The 18486-nt window shown below is 41.5% G+C and overlaps 1 protein-coding gene across 1 annotated transcript; it reads left to right on the top strand.

The window, feature by feature from the left end:
• Window positions 1-716: 716 nt before the first annotated feature.
• arvcfa (ARVCF delta catenin family member a) lies at window positions 717-15684 on the top strand (the record flags this gene model as incomplete). Its single annotated transcript, XM_079179573.1, has 16 exons — window positions 717-737; window positions 4105-4281; window positions 6014-6630; window positions 8539-9017; window positions 9114-9297; window positions 9400-9517; window positions 10055-10223; window positions 10995-11012; window positions 11142-11213; window positions 12158-12285; window positions 12865-13015; window positions 13099-13291; window positions 13680-13791; window positions 13885-13972; window positions 15332-15408; window positions 15592-15684. 16 exons carry the CDS (start codon window positions 717-719, stop codon window positions 15682-15684), a joined length of 2697 nt encoding a protein of 898 aa, XP_079035699.1.
• Between the last annotated feature and the right edge of the window lie 2802 nt (window positions 15685-18486).

The raw sequence follows: 18486 nt of genomic DNA, 5'->3' as shown, positions 1-18486 counted from the left end.
TACAGTGTCCATGCAGCCTCCCATCCCTCGCCCTTTATTATGCTGCACATGGGTGACATAGGACCGAACTAGTGCGGGCTGCTCCAGCTGCATCTACTTGTGAGCCCACAGGGAATGGTGTGTGTATGTGTGTGTGTGTGTGTGTGTGTGTGTGTGTGTGTGTGTGTGTGTGTGCATGTGTGTGCATGTGTGTACCTGCGCACCAAGGCTGCCAGAAAATATGGGTAGAGCACATGATTGCAGGGCTCTGCACTTACCTAAGCTATTCACAGGCTCAGCATCACACAGTTGATTCAGCACCTTGCTAATAGCGCACACATTAACTGCAGCACAGATCAGAGGAGGAGTGCAGTAATGAGAGAGAGCCCGGCATTTATTGCTTCTGTTTGTGTGTGTGTGTGTGTGTGTGTGTGTGTGGACGTGTTGAGCAAATGTGTGCATGGTGCGTCTAGTGTGTGTTTGTTGGAGAAAGAGAAATAGCGGGAGAGAGGGAGGGAGAGAGAGAGAGAGAGAGAGAGAGAGAGAGAGAGAGAGAGACAGAGAGAGCGGACGTGTGTTGGTGAGAGCTGGGTGGAAGGATGTCTGCTCATGTTTGAACTGCCTCACATGCTCAAAGGGAGAGTCGAGGCAAAAATTCAGCAGAGGCAGAGAAACAGACGTCTCACGTGGGGACACATCTTGTTCATCATTTGTGGGGAAGCAGAGAAGATTTGGCAATGCCTGCCGAAGTGAAAGAGGTAAGTGTGCGGTGGAATGACTCTATTTGCTCTGTACCCTCCCTCTTTTTTTGCCTATCAGGTTTTTTTTTTTTTTCCTTCCTGCAGAAAACTGTAGCCCCTCCACAGCTTTGCGTTCTGCCTCTGTCATGATGATTGAAGGAGGCATGAGTCGCCTCATCTCCTTGCTTCTCACTGCTGTTCGGTGCAGTCTCCTTGTCTGCATGGGGACATGATGCTAACATCTTCATCAAGTCTGTGTGTGTCTGTGTCTGTGTGTGTGTGTGTGTGTGTGTGTGTGTGTGTGTGTGTGTGTGTGTGTGTGTGTGTGTGTGTGCGCGCGCATGGCCGTGCATGTGTGCAAATGCATAGGCAAGCTTATAAAGGGGGATAATGTTTGATTGCATCATGAGGGGAGGTTGTTCCTCCAGGGGGAAAATGCTGCACACACTCTGGTAAGTGTATTACCATGATGTATCAGAGAGACATTAAATCTGACCATGCAGCATTTAACTATTTGAGGATCAGAGGAGTGAAAAGAGGCTCCAAATAGAAACTTTCAGAATGAATGTCATTCCTTTCCTTTTTTTGGGGATGTCAATTTCAATTAGTATTTTCTCCAAACAGACCAACCGGGTTGAATTACAACTAAACAAGATGTATTGCATAATGGACATCTTTTTAATGCATGGCTCATTTCAGTGACATTGTGATTCACAATGTACAGTGGCAAATTCCGGAGACTTACAGCGACCAATATGCGCATCACTGATTCAAGAAATTGTGGAGGGCAGATGAGTTGTGACAAAGTTGTGACTAATCTCTTCTGACATCGGTGGGCTGATGTCATGTTTTATTGTCCAATGGAAGCATTACTCGTTCAATCCCACAGTATGATAAAGACAAACTGCCTGTTAAAGCTGATTTATTCTGAGTTTGATCACTACCGATTGACCGGCCCTGCTGATTTAATTGCGATCCAGAGTGCCCATTTTTGAAATCATCTTTGCTTTCTGAAATGGATTTGTGACAAGTTTGAATCATGGCTTGTGCCTGTTGTGCCCTTGAGCTGGTCACCAAAATGTGAACTCACTCAGCATTAGATCAGACTCTGTGTCTCCCAAAATAATACCTTGGCTGCAGCTGGCCTCAATACTGAGAGTTGACGGGAACAGGATGCTAATCATGCCATTGTGCCTCCTGCATCGCTGCACCTAATATATACCATTCTTTTTAAGCTGAAGTCAGATTCAGGAACTTCATCTCGACCTATTTGGCTCTGTGAGCACACTAAGTTAGTGATGGTGCAGTGAGTTATTTAAATGAGCCTTGACTCACAGCGGACCGGCCTTCCCTGGAGCTTGAATCAGACGGGGACAGCACACAGGCCCCTGTCCTGCCCATTATCGTCCTCCAAATCCTTAATCAAGCTGTGTGTAGACAACAGTCTGTCTTTTGGCCTAGCGTTCATTTAGTGCTGTCTGACAAAACCCAATCAACCTTCCCCATGGGTGTTTAAGCCAGGATGATGCCCCTGCTGCCAATTTCTCCTGTGTGGCCCGTTCATCTCCTCGTCCCTCCGACACATTTTGCACATGGATATGAGGGGCCCTTGTGTTTAAAAAAAAAAAAGAAAAAGTCAAGCCTTCTCCCTCCACATCCAGTCAGCTGTTCACTGCAGCCTGATTTAACGCAGTGGAGTGGAGTTCTCTGCACTTTTTCGGTTCAATGCCGCAGCCCCTCAAAGAAGAGTTTTGAGAAATTTAACAGCTTTTTTTTTTTTTTTCTTATCTCAGTTCAGGATATTTTGTCGGTGCTACTTTCTTTAAATGAAAATTGATTTAGAGTGGATAAGCAATTGAAATAGGGTAATGGGTTTTAAATGATGCGGTTGAATTGATTTTATCTACTATAAAGCCTTTTTAATTGTTAACTGTTTTGATGGGCCATTTGCATTATTGTTTGCCCCAGATTAGAGAGAAATTCCGCTGGGCAATCAGAAGGCCCTCAAGACTGAAAAGAGATGAATCTGATAATCGTGTATCGATTGAGATCAATTGTGCAGGGAAGCAAAGTTTTGTAGAAGTGCCGAAATGAATGTGAAGTTTATTAGAAAATCAGCATATAATGTGTTTATAGTCAAATACTACCTCCAGTTCTGTCTCAGTCCAAGATGCTGAATAATTGATCCACCCTGGTTGATGAAACCCATTTTGTTGAAAAAAGAAAAAGAGAATTTAAATTCTACTTGAAATAAACAAGTGTAAATTACAGAAGAATCCACATGTACCAGAGCAGCAGCTGGCTTATTGATTCGAGCATCAGTGGTGGTAAATCAAGTCTCACACCAAATAACTTCAATGACAATAACTTCCAGTCCCATCTTTCTCGAGGCTATTTTGTCAAGGGGCACTTTTCATACCCGCTTTCATGGAGAACGTCAACATCTGTTTAGAGGCAATCAAGCCTACAAATATGTCTGAAATGGCCTGTTTTTGTCTTCGCCCCGTCCTGGTTTATGCCCAAACACTACACTGTGTGTGTCCACGTTTTGTTACTTCTTCTTTTGTTACCCAGCGGTCTGATCTGCGAGAGCCTCCCTGTCTCTCAGTATTTGTACATATCATCAGAAGCTAATCAACATAACGATTAACTTTATCCTTTTAAAACCGGCTAGTGGCACATTCAAACTGGAATTTAGCTTGGAAGTTTAAATTAACAAACCATGTGTACGACAAATTAGTCGTACTCATTGTTTATGCTAATAACATACTCATAAGCACTTAATACCTGATAGAGATAAGCTAACTGACATATTGTTCATCCTGGTCTGCCCCACAAGAATATGACACCGGAGAATCCCCCACAGCCATTTCATTAAAAATGTGATAAATGGAATCTCTCATCCTTTATTATATCTGTCTAGATGTCTCTTTTGCTTTCTACACATGATCCCTGGCTCTGCACCAGCTTGAGTATTGTTGTCCTATGGACAGCTCAATTAGATTAGAGTTCATCAAATCGCTTAAACACAGAAGAAATGTCTGATTGTCCAGACAGTCTAATTGTATTAGTGTGCATATTGGCATTTCTCAGTTTACATTCAACAGATCATGCTTCAAATTATGCAAATGACATGGTAATGGCAGATAAATGAGTTGTACTGTCAAGGCTGTCTTTGCTGACAACACTTCATCAGATGCAGCTCCCTTTTTGTATGAAGACAACTTTAATGACATTGTGTGCTGTCATGGTGTTGTCACCACCCGGTTATCCTTTACCCTGTTGCACAATGTTTGTATAATGCAAACATTGTGCACATAATACACTCACATGATGCTGATCATCCAAAGTGACTGTCTTACTCGTTTCTGTCTGTGCTGTATAGGAGCAGAGTTCCGAGGGGCCTCCTCCACTATCTTTGTCCCAGGAGGCGAAAGAGGCGACTCTGGATAACCCAACTGCCAATGACGAACTGGACACGCCCACCTCCATCGCCTCTGTGATGACCACGACCAATGAGAGCTCTACAGAGACGGACACGCCGCAGCAGACAGACACTGAGGTTCATGACTTAATGATTGGTGATGCATTTGTCTGGTTTTGTTTTTTGTCACCACCTACTGACTTCCTACAGTTTGTTTTAACTGTAGGAAGTATTCGATCGATTGGCAAAGACCACAAAGTCAAACAAGTTTTAAAGCCATTTTAAAAAAAAACTTTATGGCCATGATTTTAAATATTTTTTATTCAATGTTTTTCACAAAGTTATTTTATTCACTTACACTTAATTATTTATTCCGTTATACTTGAATTGTCAGCCTATAAGAACCATTTCTCACTTCTGTGACTTTTTAATTTGACATCTTTTTAATTCCGTATCACCATAAATAAAAGCATCCTAAAGGAAGTTTTCTAAAAACTTTTCACAAAACGATTCCTTTTACCCGAGGTACCTCCGAGGAGTAAGTAAGTAAGTAAAATGTATTTATAAAGCGCTTTTTACCGACAAAAGTCACAAAGTGCTTAACAGGGCAGAATCACAAACACAATGTGACCATCGGGCCAATAATTACACACAGAAAATACAAAATTAAAACATGGTTTAAAAGCAGGTCTATGGGTTTTACCCAAACGCCAGTCTAAAGTGGTGAGTTTTGAGCTGATTTCTGAATGCGTTCACAGAAACTGCAAAGCGTAGGGGTGCAGGCAGAGCATTCCACAGCCTTGGTGCTACTGCCTCAAAAGCTCGGTCACCACGGGTCTTAAGGCGAGTGCGTGGGACAGACAGAAGACCTAAAACGTTTGACCTGAGAGCGCGGGCGGGTGAATAGGGGTGAAGTATAGATCAGCTACATATGTGGGAGCCTGTAGTGTAGTGTGAACCGTGTAGTGCTCTGTAAATGAGAGTGAGAATTTTAAAGTGTATCCTAAATGCTAAATGAGCCTGATCTCAGACGGGCTATAAGAGTTTCAGTTACTTTGAAATAGAAATAATTTGATACCATGAACCAATCATGCAATCATGTTCTATTGCATTACGTTGGTACATATTTCCTCACTCTGCTAGGAAAGTGTTAAAACCAAAAAATTCAGTCAACTAAACCAGACAAGTAGATTTCCTGCAGTTCACCAACGCTTCTAAACAGTAGCTGGACCTTTAAGTTGTTACATCAGAGTCCAATCTAAACTCATCTTCAATCAGAGAAATTCATTATTGTTTGGTAGGAAAGAAGAATTCATACAGAAACATGTTTAGTTTATTCCAACTAAATTAACACCAAAAAGATCCTTCTCTGACTAGGGATGCCCAAGCAGAACATGAACAGTTTCCCACTGTTTGGTGCAGGTATAACGTTAGCGATGCCATGCTGAGTTTGATAATGAGAACAGGCTAATCAATGAAAGCTAATCGATCAGCAAATGGTTTAGCTGCGACCGTATTTTAAGGATTTGGGCACTTGTTGTAGGTTGTCGGGCTGAGGCTGCAGCCATGACTCAAGCCGTTCAAGAAAGACTATTTGTTTACATATGAATAATAAAGCAATATTGATTCTTTTTTAATTGTCTTATTTTTCCTCACAAAATAATCAAAAAGAACCGATAAGAGTATTGATAATAGTACTAGTATCGTTAAAATCCTAACGATCCCCATCCCTAGCGCTGACTGTAAACACTACAAATTGGTGGCATTTAATTGGAGCGAGGGAACCTGAGACCTTTCAGAAAAAAATTGGATTTTAAAGACTAACAGACGTTCTTATTAGATAATAGTTGTGGTGCATCAATCCCTGTAGGAGTCCAAGGCCGTGGAACAAGAGGGCGAACAGGCCCCCAGTGAGACCCAAGAATCCTCAGAGACTCAGCAGGAGGACTTCCAGACATCAGACACGCCTGATCTCACAACGACTCCAGAGGTTCAAGATAAAGCTCCTATTGAGCAACCGATTCCTCAAGCAAACATTGAACCCATCGAGTCCGTTACGCCGACCACACCGACCAGCAGCACTACCACAGCACCCTCTCAACCTCCGGTGGTGCAGCAGCCTGAGGAGCCTCAGCCAGTGAACCCAGACAGGCAGAGCAGAGTGTACACCCTCCCTGACAGCTACAGAGGCATCGGGGGCGAAGTATGTGCAGGGTATGGAAGCCTGTCCCGCACCAGCGTCCACGGCTACTGGCCCGCCAAGAGCTTCCAGTCCGGGGCTCACTACACCTTACCCTTCCTCAGGGACAGCTACGCTCCGGCAGGCCTTGGCAGCCAGACAGAGGAGGACGGCCTCAGCGAACGGGGAGAAAATCCTCTGGACATGAAGAGCGACCACCCAGCTGGCAGTTACCAAACACTGGGGGGAATCCACCAGTTCAGACCGATCACCACCATGGAGCTCCTCAGGGAGCCCTCGAGAACCAGGTAAGAGGATGGTACATGAGATCAAACTTCATTGATCCCACAGGGGAGACTGTGTAAACAGGTTTCAGGTATGTTTGTGGTGTCCATGGTACCTAGATGTGGGGTCAAACACCAGTCCCTTCATGTGTTTAGCCACTTTGAAAGGGCCGTGGGAGAATCATCGGTAAAATCTATGTATTGCTTTGTCACTGAAAAACGTCTTGTTTATTTGAGGTCAATCAAAATCTTTAAACGAACCCATTACACATGTTATAGTCGGAAAGCAGGCAAAGGATACTCAGTCTGTGTCACTGACATATCAATACAGTCCCTGATAATGAGATCACCTTTAACAAAGGCTACTAAACAGCCACTTCTAATCACGGGCTAATTCACTTTTGACATTGATCGCATCAATGTTGTTCAACGGTTTTTATAACAGGAAAACACTGTGACAACTAATAGCAGTGTGACCAAATGCCTCGACAGACATTATAACCCATTAATGTTAATGATATATGCTTGTGCCAAATTTGCCTATTAATCCAACTGAAGTGCCATTTTTTTTTTAAAAGTCTGACAAGTGGACAGATTATTTAGCACAAATGAAACAACAACAAAAATGAAAGTAAAGCGAGAGAGAGAGTGTATGTGTGTAGTGCTGTATACTGACACAGTACGGCAGCAGTAGTAACAATGCCCAAATCAACTCTCCGTCAATTTCATCACAGAGGACATCCTGTAAAAATTCTATATCACACTTTGTAGCCGCACAGACACCTGCTAGTGGCCTCTGTGTTGGTCCTGTGAGTCAGCCTGGACAATAGAAAGACATATGGACAGCAGTTAAGTAGCAGCTGGTATCAATCAGGAATGGCAGCCTGCTGCAGAGTCGATAAATAAGGAGGTTTCACCTGTTATTGCCTGCCAGATGCTTTTCCTTATCCCATATAAAGTGACAGAACTGTTAACAAAAGATACAAGCAACTCACTTATGCTGTTAAAATCCTTAAAGCCCAGTCTATTAGACTAAGAGATGCTATTAAACCTGTTTCACTCTAAAAGGAATAGTTTGACATATGGGGAAATATGCTCATTCACTTTCTTGCTGATATTGAGATGAGAAGATCAATACCACTCTCATATTTGTCAGATAATAAGTGTTCCATTAGGAGACGGCTATTTTAACTTCGCATTAAGACTGAAAGCAGAAGCCCGGCTCTGTCCAATTGTACCAAACTCTGACGGGAGTCTTTTTGTCACTGTGAGGAGACTCCATGATGTAACTGTCCTGCCAAGAAAAAGAGCAGCACATAACCCCCCTTAACACCATAACTTGTTGTCTTTACACTCAGTTTTTTTGGGGGAATAAACAAACAGTATACAATATGTTATTTAGTGAGCCTTAGAGATGCTGGTAGGTATTTGGATAGAGCCAGGCTAGCTGTTCCCCCCTGTTTCCAGTCTTTAGGTTAAGCTAAGCTAATCAGTATGTCTGTAATGCTGGCTGTAGCGTACACATTGCAGTATTAATCTTCTTTTCCAACTCTCAGCAAAAGCCAAATTAGTGTAGTTTTCAAAATGTTGATTAACACTCGATTATGAAATGCTCCCACACAGGTGTTTTCAGCTAATCTGGTTTATTAGACCTCTTCTCAGGACTGTGTGGCCGTTTGTAGACTGTAATTGATTGACATCTTCCTGAGTGTCCTGTTAGCTTTGCTGGACAAATTACACCTTTATCATTCTCATTGGTAAGATGGAGATTTGTGAACCCATTAATTCCAATCAAATCTCCGGCCCACCTTCAACCTGAGCAGAGGTCTAATCAGCCACAATAACTGAATACAACTGTTCAGATGCTTAAAAATACAAGATTGATGTTTGTGTATTATTTATTTTTTTGCGTGGCTTTCTCTGTGTCCTCAGAGGTGGATACGATGACGCCTTCATGGCCCAGCTGGAGGGGAACCTGAATCCTTTCTTCCAGGCCATGTGCCGAGCACAGACCCTGCAGTTCCCCCACAAACGCAGCAGCATGGTCAGCCTGGACAGCATCCGCAGAGACCCGCGCTGGAGAGACCCCAACCTGCACGAGGTGATCTCGATGCTCAGCCACCCGATGGACCCAGTCAAGTCCAATGCGGCCGCCTATTTGCAGCACCTGTGTTATGAGAGCGACCGCATCAAGCAGGAGGTGCGCGCGCTGAACGGGGTGCCGATCTTGGTGGAGTTATTGGACCACCCTAAGCCCGAGGTCCACCGCAAGGCCTGCGGGGCTTTGCGCAACATATCCTACGGAAAAGACCACAATAACAAAATGGCCATCAAGAACTGTGATGGCATCCAAGCTTTAGTCAGACTAATGAGGAAGTCCAGCAGCATTGAGATCAAAGAGTTAGTCACAGGTAGGCTACCGCTCAATTCTTCACTCTTCCTGGAGCCAAAAACCTGCGATCCTTCCTTTTTTTTCCTCAACAGCATTTGTATTCTTTCCTCTGCAGGAACTCTGTGGAACCTGTCCTCACATGAGCCGCTGAAGATGATGGTGATCAACAATGGGCTTCAAACGCTGACTGATGAGATCATCATCCCACACTCGGGAGGGAGGAGAGACTCAGCCAACCCCTCCAAACTGCTGAGTGCTGAGTGGACCACAGTCTTCAAGAACACCTCTGGATGTCTGAGGTAACCTTTGCTTCTGTCGTGGAACAAATGACAACAGCTATTAAAAGTGTACTTGTGGTGGATTGAGTTCTCGCAGCTTTGCTAACAAAGTTGTTTCTGCAGGAACGTCAGCTCAGATGGGGCGGAGGCTCGGCAGAGGTTGAGGGAGTGCGAGGGGCTGGTGGACGCGCTGCTTCATGCCCTTCAGTCAGCTGTTGTCAACAAGGATACTGATAATAAGGTCACTGACTTGAAATTAGAGACTAACATTTATTTATTTTTTTATAAATTGATATTATACCAAACTTTGCACCATGGTACATTTAGGCAAAACATACAAAATTACAGGTCAATGGCTATTAGTCATTTTAGTAATTAAATACAATGCTGTAATAATTAGTTTTTTCTTGAAAGGCACAGTCAAGTGAGTTATTTTTCTGAAATGGTCAATTACTCCGCATTAAGTGTCGTCTTCTAACTGAATCCACTGAGACTTGTTTCTCATACTTCCCTGATTTAGCATTGCATTTAAGATAATAGCCTGTTCATAACTGCATTAGGATTCAGACTTTTAATGCAAGTCACCAAAGTAATCAAAGAATGGATAAAGTTCTACAAAGTGACATTTCCTCCTAACTTTAATGTTGATAGGAAAACTCACCGATACATAATATTTGTCTAGAATTCGTCAGCGTAAACACCTGTACGACTCCTGCTGCTGTACACCTTTCTGCGGAGCATCTTTGATTGAAATCTTCTGTCATTGTCCTCAATTCAGTCAGTGGAGAATTGCGTGTGCATCCTGCGAAACCTGTCCTATCATGTTCACAAAGAGATACCAGGTGCGGAGCGATTTCAGGAACCCCATGCTAATACTCTGATGAGATCAGTGGGACACCAGAAGAAGAAGAATGAGACTGACTGCTTTGGAGGGAAAAGACCCAAAGGTTGGTAGCCATTGATGTTGATGAACAGCATGATGTTTTTGAGATTAGAGTCTGAAAGTGCTTGTACAATCAAGAGACAGTCATTGCATCTGTTATAGCAGCTGCAAAAACTGCTATTTTAATCCCCTGAGTCATTTTCAGAAGATTTTACAGTTTATTTTATTGCTTTTTTTTGTACTTCCTCTCCTCCCATACAGTCTACAATACATTTTGTAGTTTTCAATAGGAGCCGTGTTTTGGCTTTTAGCTGAAGTTTCACATTTCTTGCCCTTTATATTATATTTCATTACCCTGCATGTGCAGGAGCTGATGATGTATTTGTCTCTGCAGGAGAACTGACAGGTCCCAAGATTTTAAAAGCTTGTTTGTACTTTGTTACATCAGCTATGTGATTTTTACACCACGCAACCAACTGAATGTTTTTAAACTGAAGAAAACATCTCTGAAAAAGAGAAAAAGTGATGCATTAGTCATAATTTAAATTACAGCTGATAAACAGTAACTAATAGGCTGCAGCAGTTTGTGCTGCAGCACACAGCTTAATGCAGAAACAATAGGGTTAGAGTTAATTGTAATTTAAAGTTTTATGGCTTTCCGCCACTACTAACCTTTCAGCTAATTGCACAAAATTGACAAATGCCTCTTTGAGCCTACCTGATACTGTCAGTAGCCCCCCCCCCCTATGACTCACCACATGCTCTGTGTGTTCTGCTGCTGCATAATCTAGTCCTTGACATTGTGTTTCTTTTCCCTTCCAACCATATTCACCAGAGGAGTGGTTCAATCAAGGTCAGTCTGCTCGTTACGGCTGACTGTTTTCACGGTGGTGATGCTGTGATTCAATACAACATCATATTTGCTGACATAATGAAAACCAGTGTTTGTGTCTGTGTGCATGTATGTGTCTGTGATGTACAGGTTGGAAAAATGGATTAATGGACAGAAAATACGGTACATTGGATTTACCAAAACGTACAGAACAGATGAAAGGTAGATACTTAAGAAATGTAATATCAACTTCACATTTTTAATCGAACACAAGCAGTGACTGTGATACGTCTCATCATGAAATAAGTAGGTTATATATGAGGCTTATTTCTGACAGAATAAAGGTAGATACATCATGAAGAGCGTCCATCATATATCATCATCATACAGCACTGTAATCAAGCATCAGTATCTGCTTTCTGTGTTATGCTATCTGCTTTGTATGCATGATGTTGGCATGGCCTGAAAGACAATTCATTTAAATGCAAAGCCACACTCCAGCACCTGCACTACTTGAGGAGAGTTTCATTACGAAAACAAAATGACCCTCCAACTGAAATCTGGCAACATCTAGAGGAGGAACATTTCCTCTGGCAGGAACTGGAATTCGCTCAAGATACTGCCTTACACTGATGCATCTTTATTTGCTACTGCTAAACTGTCTTTACCCTTTTGTGTCTTTACCGGAGAGCTGCTGTTTCTAGCCATGCATGCACATATGGGAATTTTTTTACGGTATAGTACTGTGCTGAATACGGTAGAAGTGGAGCCGGCTGCTGTTTGAACAGAGATCAAAGCTATGCTCGCGGCTCCCACACTCAAGCCAATGAATGCAAATCAGTATGGCCAGCATGTTACAGTCCAGGATGCTTTATACTACTTGTCAGATGTCCAGCGATTTCCACTGGCTCAGTACAAAAAAAAAAAAAAAGAACTCTGCAGGGATCTGACAGAGGTGCAATTTTGTTCCGTAGGGTTTCATTAAATTCATCAGCTTTATTCTACTGGCCTGCCTACATATTGACATAAACTAACCTAGATAAAGGAAATTGTGGAGCAGTGTTGACATCGTCTTTTTTTTTTAGGATTTAGCCACTGATGGTCCTGCAGGTACTTTACCACTGCTTGAATGTCATCCCTGACTTTCTCTGTCTTTCTGTTCAAAGGCTTGGAGCTGCTGTACCAGCCAGAGGTGTTGAGGCTCTACCTCTCTCTTCTCACCTGCAGTCACAACCACAACACCCTGGAGGCTGCCGCAGGGGCTCTGCAGAACCTCGCTGCGGGACACTGGGCTGTAAGTAGATGGAACAATTGTGGCAAGCATCCCGTAACATAAAAATGGTCTCTGTAAAGCTGGAAATTGGAGCATTTAAACATTAAATTGATGTAGTTATCAAGTGACACATTGTTGGCCCAGTTTATATCCAAGTAAGATCACCATGGCTGCTATCATAGTGTCCTTGTGTCTATGGAGCTGGTCCAGGATTTATCCCTTTATGACATCATCACTATCACTGTCTCTGCTCATAGTAAGGAGAGACTTGAAATGAGCTGTCCCATAAATATATAACGCATCAGTTTGGGGGTCTTTTTTTTTACCATTTTCTTTAAGTTAGTCCACACTGTGCCGGGTCAAACTTACATGTTAGCCTCCATGCCCACAGCTTTGTTCTTGGCTGGTTTGGTTGTATTTCTAGTTGCATCATACAATAGAGCGGAACTTAGTTGTTACTTATGGTGTTTATAATGTAAAATTGTGGCGATATTAGTGGGTTTGTAAAGGAGAGATGAGATGGTAGTTGAGATATGAAGGAGGGCCCCAAAAGCAAAATCCCAGCAACTCACAAACTGTATTTTCTGTTTGCTCTTGTAGTGGTCCAGCTACATCCGGGCCACAGTGAGAAAAGAGAAAGGGCTGCCTATTCTGGTGGAGCTGCTGCGCTCAGATGTGGACAAAGTGGTGCGAGCTGTGGCTATTGCTCTTCGCAACCTGGCGATGGACAGAAGGAATAAAGACCTAATAGGTACAGTCTTCTAACTCTCATCTGCATACACATGGCTTTGCATCTGCACACTAACTTTGCTATGTTGTCGCCCTGTCATACAGGGAGCTATGCTTTGAGAGACCTTGTCGGTAATCTGCCATGTGGGCAGCAGCACCCAGCAAAGAATCTAGAGGGAGATACAGTGGTGTCTATTCTGAACACCATCCATGAGATCATCACAGATAGCCCAGAGAACGCCCGAGCGCTCATACAGGGTCATGCAGTGCAGAAACTGGTGGCCATCAACAAGTCAAGGTACTTCAATGTCTTTCAACTTAATTGTAAACTATTCTTTCTTTTATAGAAATGTCTGAATATGAATGGCATTCCAAACTAAACAATGAAAAAAAAAAGATCAAATAATAATGGTGCAGCTTGTTAAACAGCTAAAGCTTCATATATTTCCTTTTTTCAAAAATTTGACAAAAAAAAAGAAGAAAGAAACAGCATTGGTATTATAGTATTTGTTGCAGGCCACTGCTTAATATCGGTTTGTACTTCCGACACCGCCTCGATGCAATAGCTCATGATATTATGAGCATCCTATCCCACGGCAATCAGGGATGGATTTTAATTTATGGGACAGTATTGTCTCGGAGCTGTCCTCTGTTGTTTTCCACAATGTCTAATGATTTGTCATTAGCCAAGCAGCTCGGGAGACCAAGGCAGCTTCCCATGTGCTCCAGACAATATGGGCCTACAAGGACCTGAGGATCGCTCTGACCAAGGCTGGCTGGAACAAAAGCCACTTTAAGGTATTTTGTTGCTATTTCTTGGATCTGGCATACCAAAAAAAAAGGAAAGCAAGAAATTCTGTTTGTCATACATTTTTTTTTTCTACTTCAAAGCCAACAAGTACCGGAGTGACTAAAAAATCCAAGAGCGGAAAGCAAGGCAGCGATGACATCACCCTGCCTCTGATGGACAAAAACCAAGGTCAGCAAATCATTGCATGCATTCCCTCAGCACAATGTTATTAAACCATCATCTAAATGAGCAAAGTGTCCTCTAGCTCAGGGAACAAAGCAGCTTTTAAACACACTGTGGTTCCTCTGTCATGTCAGGGACAAAGAAATGGGCATTTTCTGTCCCAGACCATATTCTTCTGAAACATAGCCTTAAACCAATGATGTGCTGCCAAGGTTATCAGTTCAGAGACTTGGCTTATTAGCCTGAACAGGCTCTCCCAGAGGCAGCGCAGGCTCGAGCATCACCAGTCACATTTCATTTGGACGTTGTTCCAAAAGGACACCCGCTTTCCCCCGTCAAGAGCGACCTCTAGCTTCCCACCCAAACAGTGGTTTTCTACTGAAGCTTCTTTATGAATTATGAACATAACGTAAACACCCTTTGAAATATTTATTTGGGGGAGTGGGTATAAACTATGTGCAATGATTTCATTGCGTTTCTCTTACTGGTGTTTCAGTCTAAATGAATAGCCTTTTCAATGTGAGGCTTTGCTACTTTTTGATAACTGGCCTTTTGTGAATGTTGGTGAAGGGCTGATGGGCTCCTGAAGACAGCAGTAAAAGAAATGACATGTTTTTAATTTATTGTTTTACAGGGAAATGTTTCGTAAATTGGTGCTTTGAGTGAAATGCTCAAATAGGCCTCATTTAACATTTACACAGTACAGGCTTAAAGTCAGCCACATTTATTGACTGCAAACTTAGTCAACCTTTGACTAAAAGCTTTGTAGCCAGGTTGTTCTTCACATTTACAGGCTATAATTGCATAATTAAATGGGTTTTAAGCAGCGTTGGCAAAATACACCTATTTCAATAACTCAGTAATGTTACCAATGTAACATTAATAGAATAAGGGATAAGCCAGATTGCATCCATCTTCTCTGGCTTAGTGATATTATTAATGTAAGCTAGCATTAATGTTTGTTCAAAGAAAATATCTTCACAGCCATATGCTGCTTGGTGACCCACAAAGTGTATTTAAATGATACATTATTACAGGGAATTTTACATTTTCAATTAACAGTTAATGTTAGCAAGTTACACGGTTAACTACTGACATCTAGCTAACTGACAGGTTCTTAGAATTAACTTTTTTGTTGTTGTATTTATTTATTTGGGGATACAACCCTGGGGTTTCTCATTGAACCATTTAATGCAAGAAATGAAATGTGATTGGGCTTTCCAAAAGCAGGCTACTTATTTACAAAGGTTTCCCTAACAGTACAAACTGATTTGCATTTGTTCTTTTTCTCTCATTGTATTTAAAGACTAGCAACACCTTTGCCATATAACCTACCGCTAATATTATAATAATTTTCCCTTTCAGATGTGTACTCCAGTTTAGAGCCAAATGATAGAGTTGGAGATGGAAAGGGGCCTGTTGTGGAAAGAGACACTCTCCAGGTAATCTGTCATTTGACTGTACTGAATAAGTTTACATTTTACGGTTATGGAGCACGAGCAGAAATTGTAGCCGTTTTAAAATATTTTGTTTAAAATGTTTACTTTCCTGTGATTTTAATTGTAACTCAGTTTTTTTTCATGCAAATTGACCAACGCCATCTGTGTGCATATTTCTTTACCTAGGCGATAAGTGAGAGAAAACACTTCATCAGAGCTGGCAGGCCTGCAGTGGGCCTCATGGATAACAAACCTCCACCACTGGACTCCTGGGTGTAAACACAACACAGCCAGTGGAGCCGGTTAAATCCAGTCGAGACACTTTCCATTGGTGAAATACGGATTTGTGCAATTTGCTCATTCTTGTACAGACAGACAAACAATTCAAAATAATTTCCTTTGTTTACAGGGAATAATGTGCCAAACATTTACATGTATTTATTATCGAGGTTATTTGGCAAAAGATTTAATAGATTTTGTCATTTAGGATGACATACTGTATGCCTGAGACTCATGATGGATTATGTATGACATTTGAAATAGCCTAAATATGCAAACTGTGGTGAATCATGACTCCAAAGAATATATGACATGTACAATTTAAATTTTAAGTATGAGATAATTCATAATACTTTTAGATTGTCAAGCTTAAGTCCTAAATTGACATTTGGATCTGTTGTTGTCCATCCCCATGGGTTCTGGGCCAAAGACGATTCTGATATAAAATACTTTTAATAATATTTTTGGTCAGTGTTTGAGATAATTAGGATTAGGGCTACTGTCGACCTAGTCATCAAAAACATCCAATTTATTTGGAATTCAGTTTATTCTTGACAAACCTGCCATTAGACGAGACAGCGCAGTCATAAGCATATCTTCCATTTGTTTCAGGATAGGCAAAGTGGGATTGTAAATGTGTAACAAAGGACTGTTAATATTCTAAATGAAGGTATTTATATTGTAATATTTATTGTAATACCCATGTTATTAATTCAAGTTATTGATGTGCATTAGCTAATACCGGTAAGTGATCCTACATTCTATACAACTCTGCTTTGCAGTAGTTCTTTTTGCATTGCGATGTTGAATGAAAAATTAAAATAAATGATGTGCATAATTTCTCATTTTTACTTGTATTCTCTTTTTGTATTACAGACTGGATTCTGTTTTAGCAGTGAGTGCCTGTTAGATTAAACAGCGCCCACTGGCCAGTTTAAAAACAAACCTTATGTGTGTTCTGAACAAACTTAAATGAATAGATAAATGGTCAAACTGAACTGTTAAACGTTTGTGTTGTTGTCTGATGGACATGTGTTCACAGCCAGGGCTAACTTACAGTAAAAAAGAGTACAATTCCCCAAAACTACTGCATCTCTTTAACCCTTCTGTTATGTTCGTTTTTTAGGTACAGCCATGATGTTCGCGGGTCAATATGACCCGGTGCATGTTTAATCATCCAAAAGTTGTCAGAAACCAAAAAATCCTAATAAATATAGTTTGTACCTCATCACCAACACCCTTACTAACAATTCAATCAGTATTTAGTGGAATGAAGTTATTCACCCCTCCATAGATCATAGTTCAATGAGGGTAACTCACTCGTTTTAATGAAAAATACATGTTAAAACAATTTTTTAGGTACATTGGAAAAGCCTAGATGTAAATTGCATTAGTCTACCATAACATGTATTTTTCTCTAAATTATTTTTACATTTTGAAACATTATTTTTTTCATGGGGTGATGTAGATAAATGGAGATGAGACACCTCTGCTGTTCAGGGTCATATTGACCCGCTCACTCAAAATCAAGCCAAATGAGTCATGAGGATTTGTATTGAAATTAAACTGTACTCATGTTTACTTATAGTGTTAAGGAACAGACATTTACAAAAATTAACAAGATATGAACACAGTGAACGAGGTGTATGTGTGTGTGTGTGTGTGTGTGTGTGTGTGTGTGTGTGTGTGTGTGTGTGTGTGTGTGTGTGTGTGTGTGTGTCTACACAGCACACGAGTGACATGTCGTCACGGTGTGCTTTGTGCTGATACATGTTGCCACTGTCTTTATAATATTTTCGGTATACGTGTGTTGGGTGAGGATGAACACTGTATTTCACAATTTTTTGACACAAATGTCTCGCTTGGAGGAACAGATATATCAGTTTCCTCATCTGATGGTTCATAATCAGTAACATTGTAATCTGAATTGACCTCAAGATGGTCTTCATGTTCGGACACATCCTCCTCTATTTCACTGTTGTGATCAAGGATGTGCTCCAGAGCCTCAAGGGCTGTCATCCTTTTGTTTCTGTTGCTCATGTTGTCCTCCAGTAAGCTACTGTGTTGCATGTATCTGCAGAGTGTAATGTTGGTAGGACTCCCAAGCAACCCTTTCGTATGTTTCTCCCCTCTCCTGCTAAGTGTGGTCTCCCCTCTCCTGCTAAGTGTTGGCGGAGTTTTCCCGCGAGAAAAAAAAAGGTTCTCGCCAAAATAGTATCTTTCTCGCACAAGTGCGGTAGTGAGACCGCACGTGTGTGTGTGTGTGTGTGTGTGTGTGTGTGTGTGTGTGTGTGTGTGTATGTGTGTGTGTGAAATGGGGTGAAACATGTTGGGAGGAGTAAGAGATACTTTGTCTCACATTTTCAAAGAAAGAAATGGTCTAAACTTGACCCTTCTGACCCCCTATAGCCTCCACTTTCACTGCCAGGTCAAATTGACCCGAACATCATCTCTGTTATATAAACCTGCAGGGGGGGGTTGCACATACATGATATTTTTTATTTAATTTTTTTCACGTTGATTACCATAATTAAGGCAAGCAGAAGAAGTTTCATACAGAAAAAGTACTTTAAAATATTTTTTCTAGATTTTCAAACTTTGAAACGGGTCAATTTGACCCGCAACATAACAGGAGGGTTAATCAAATCACGCATACGATTGTTCTATGTGATCTTCTTTTAATAGCTACTAAATATATTTCCGCTTCTATTCACTGCTCTCCCCTGAAACAGTTTGAAGGTCCCCTGAGAGAACCTGCCTCCCCCTTTGAAAACCTCTTTGGTGCATGTTCTATGTACACCC

Source organism: Pholis gunnellus (genome assembly GCF_910591455.1).
Source record: "Pholis gunnellus genome assembly, chromosome: 18".
Lineage (NCBI taxonomy): Eukaryota > Metazoa > Chordata > Actinopteri > Perciformes > Pholidae > Pholis > Pholis gunnellus.
This window is presented reverse-complemented; position numbering and strand designations above follow the sequence as displayed.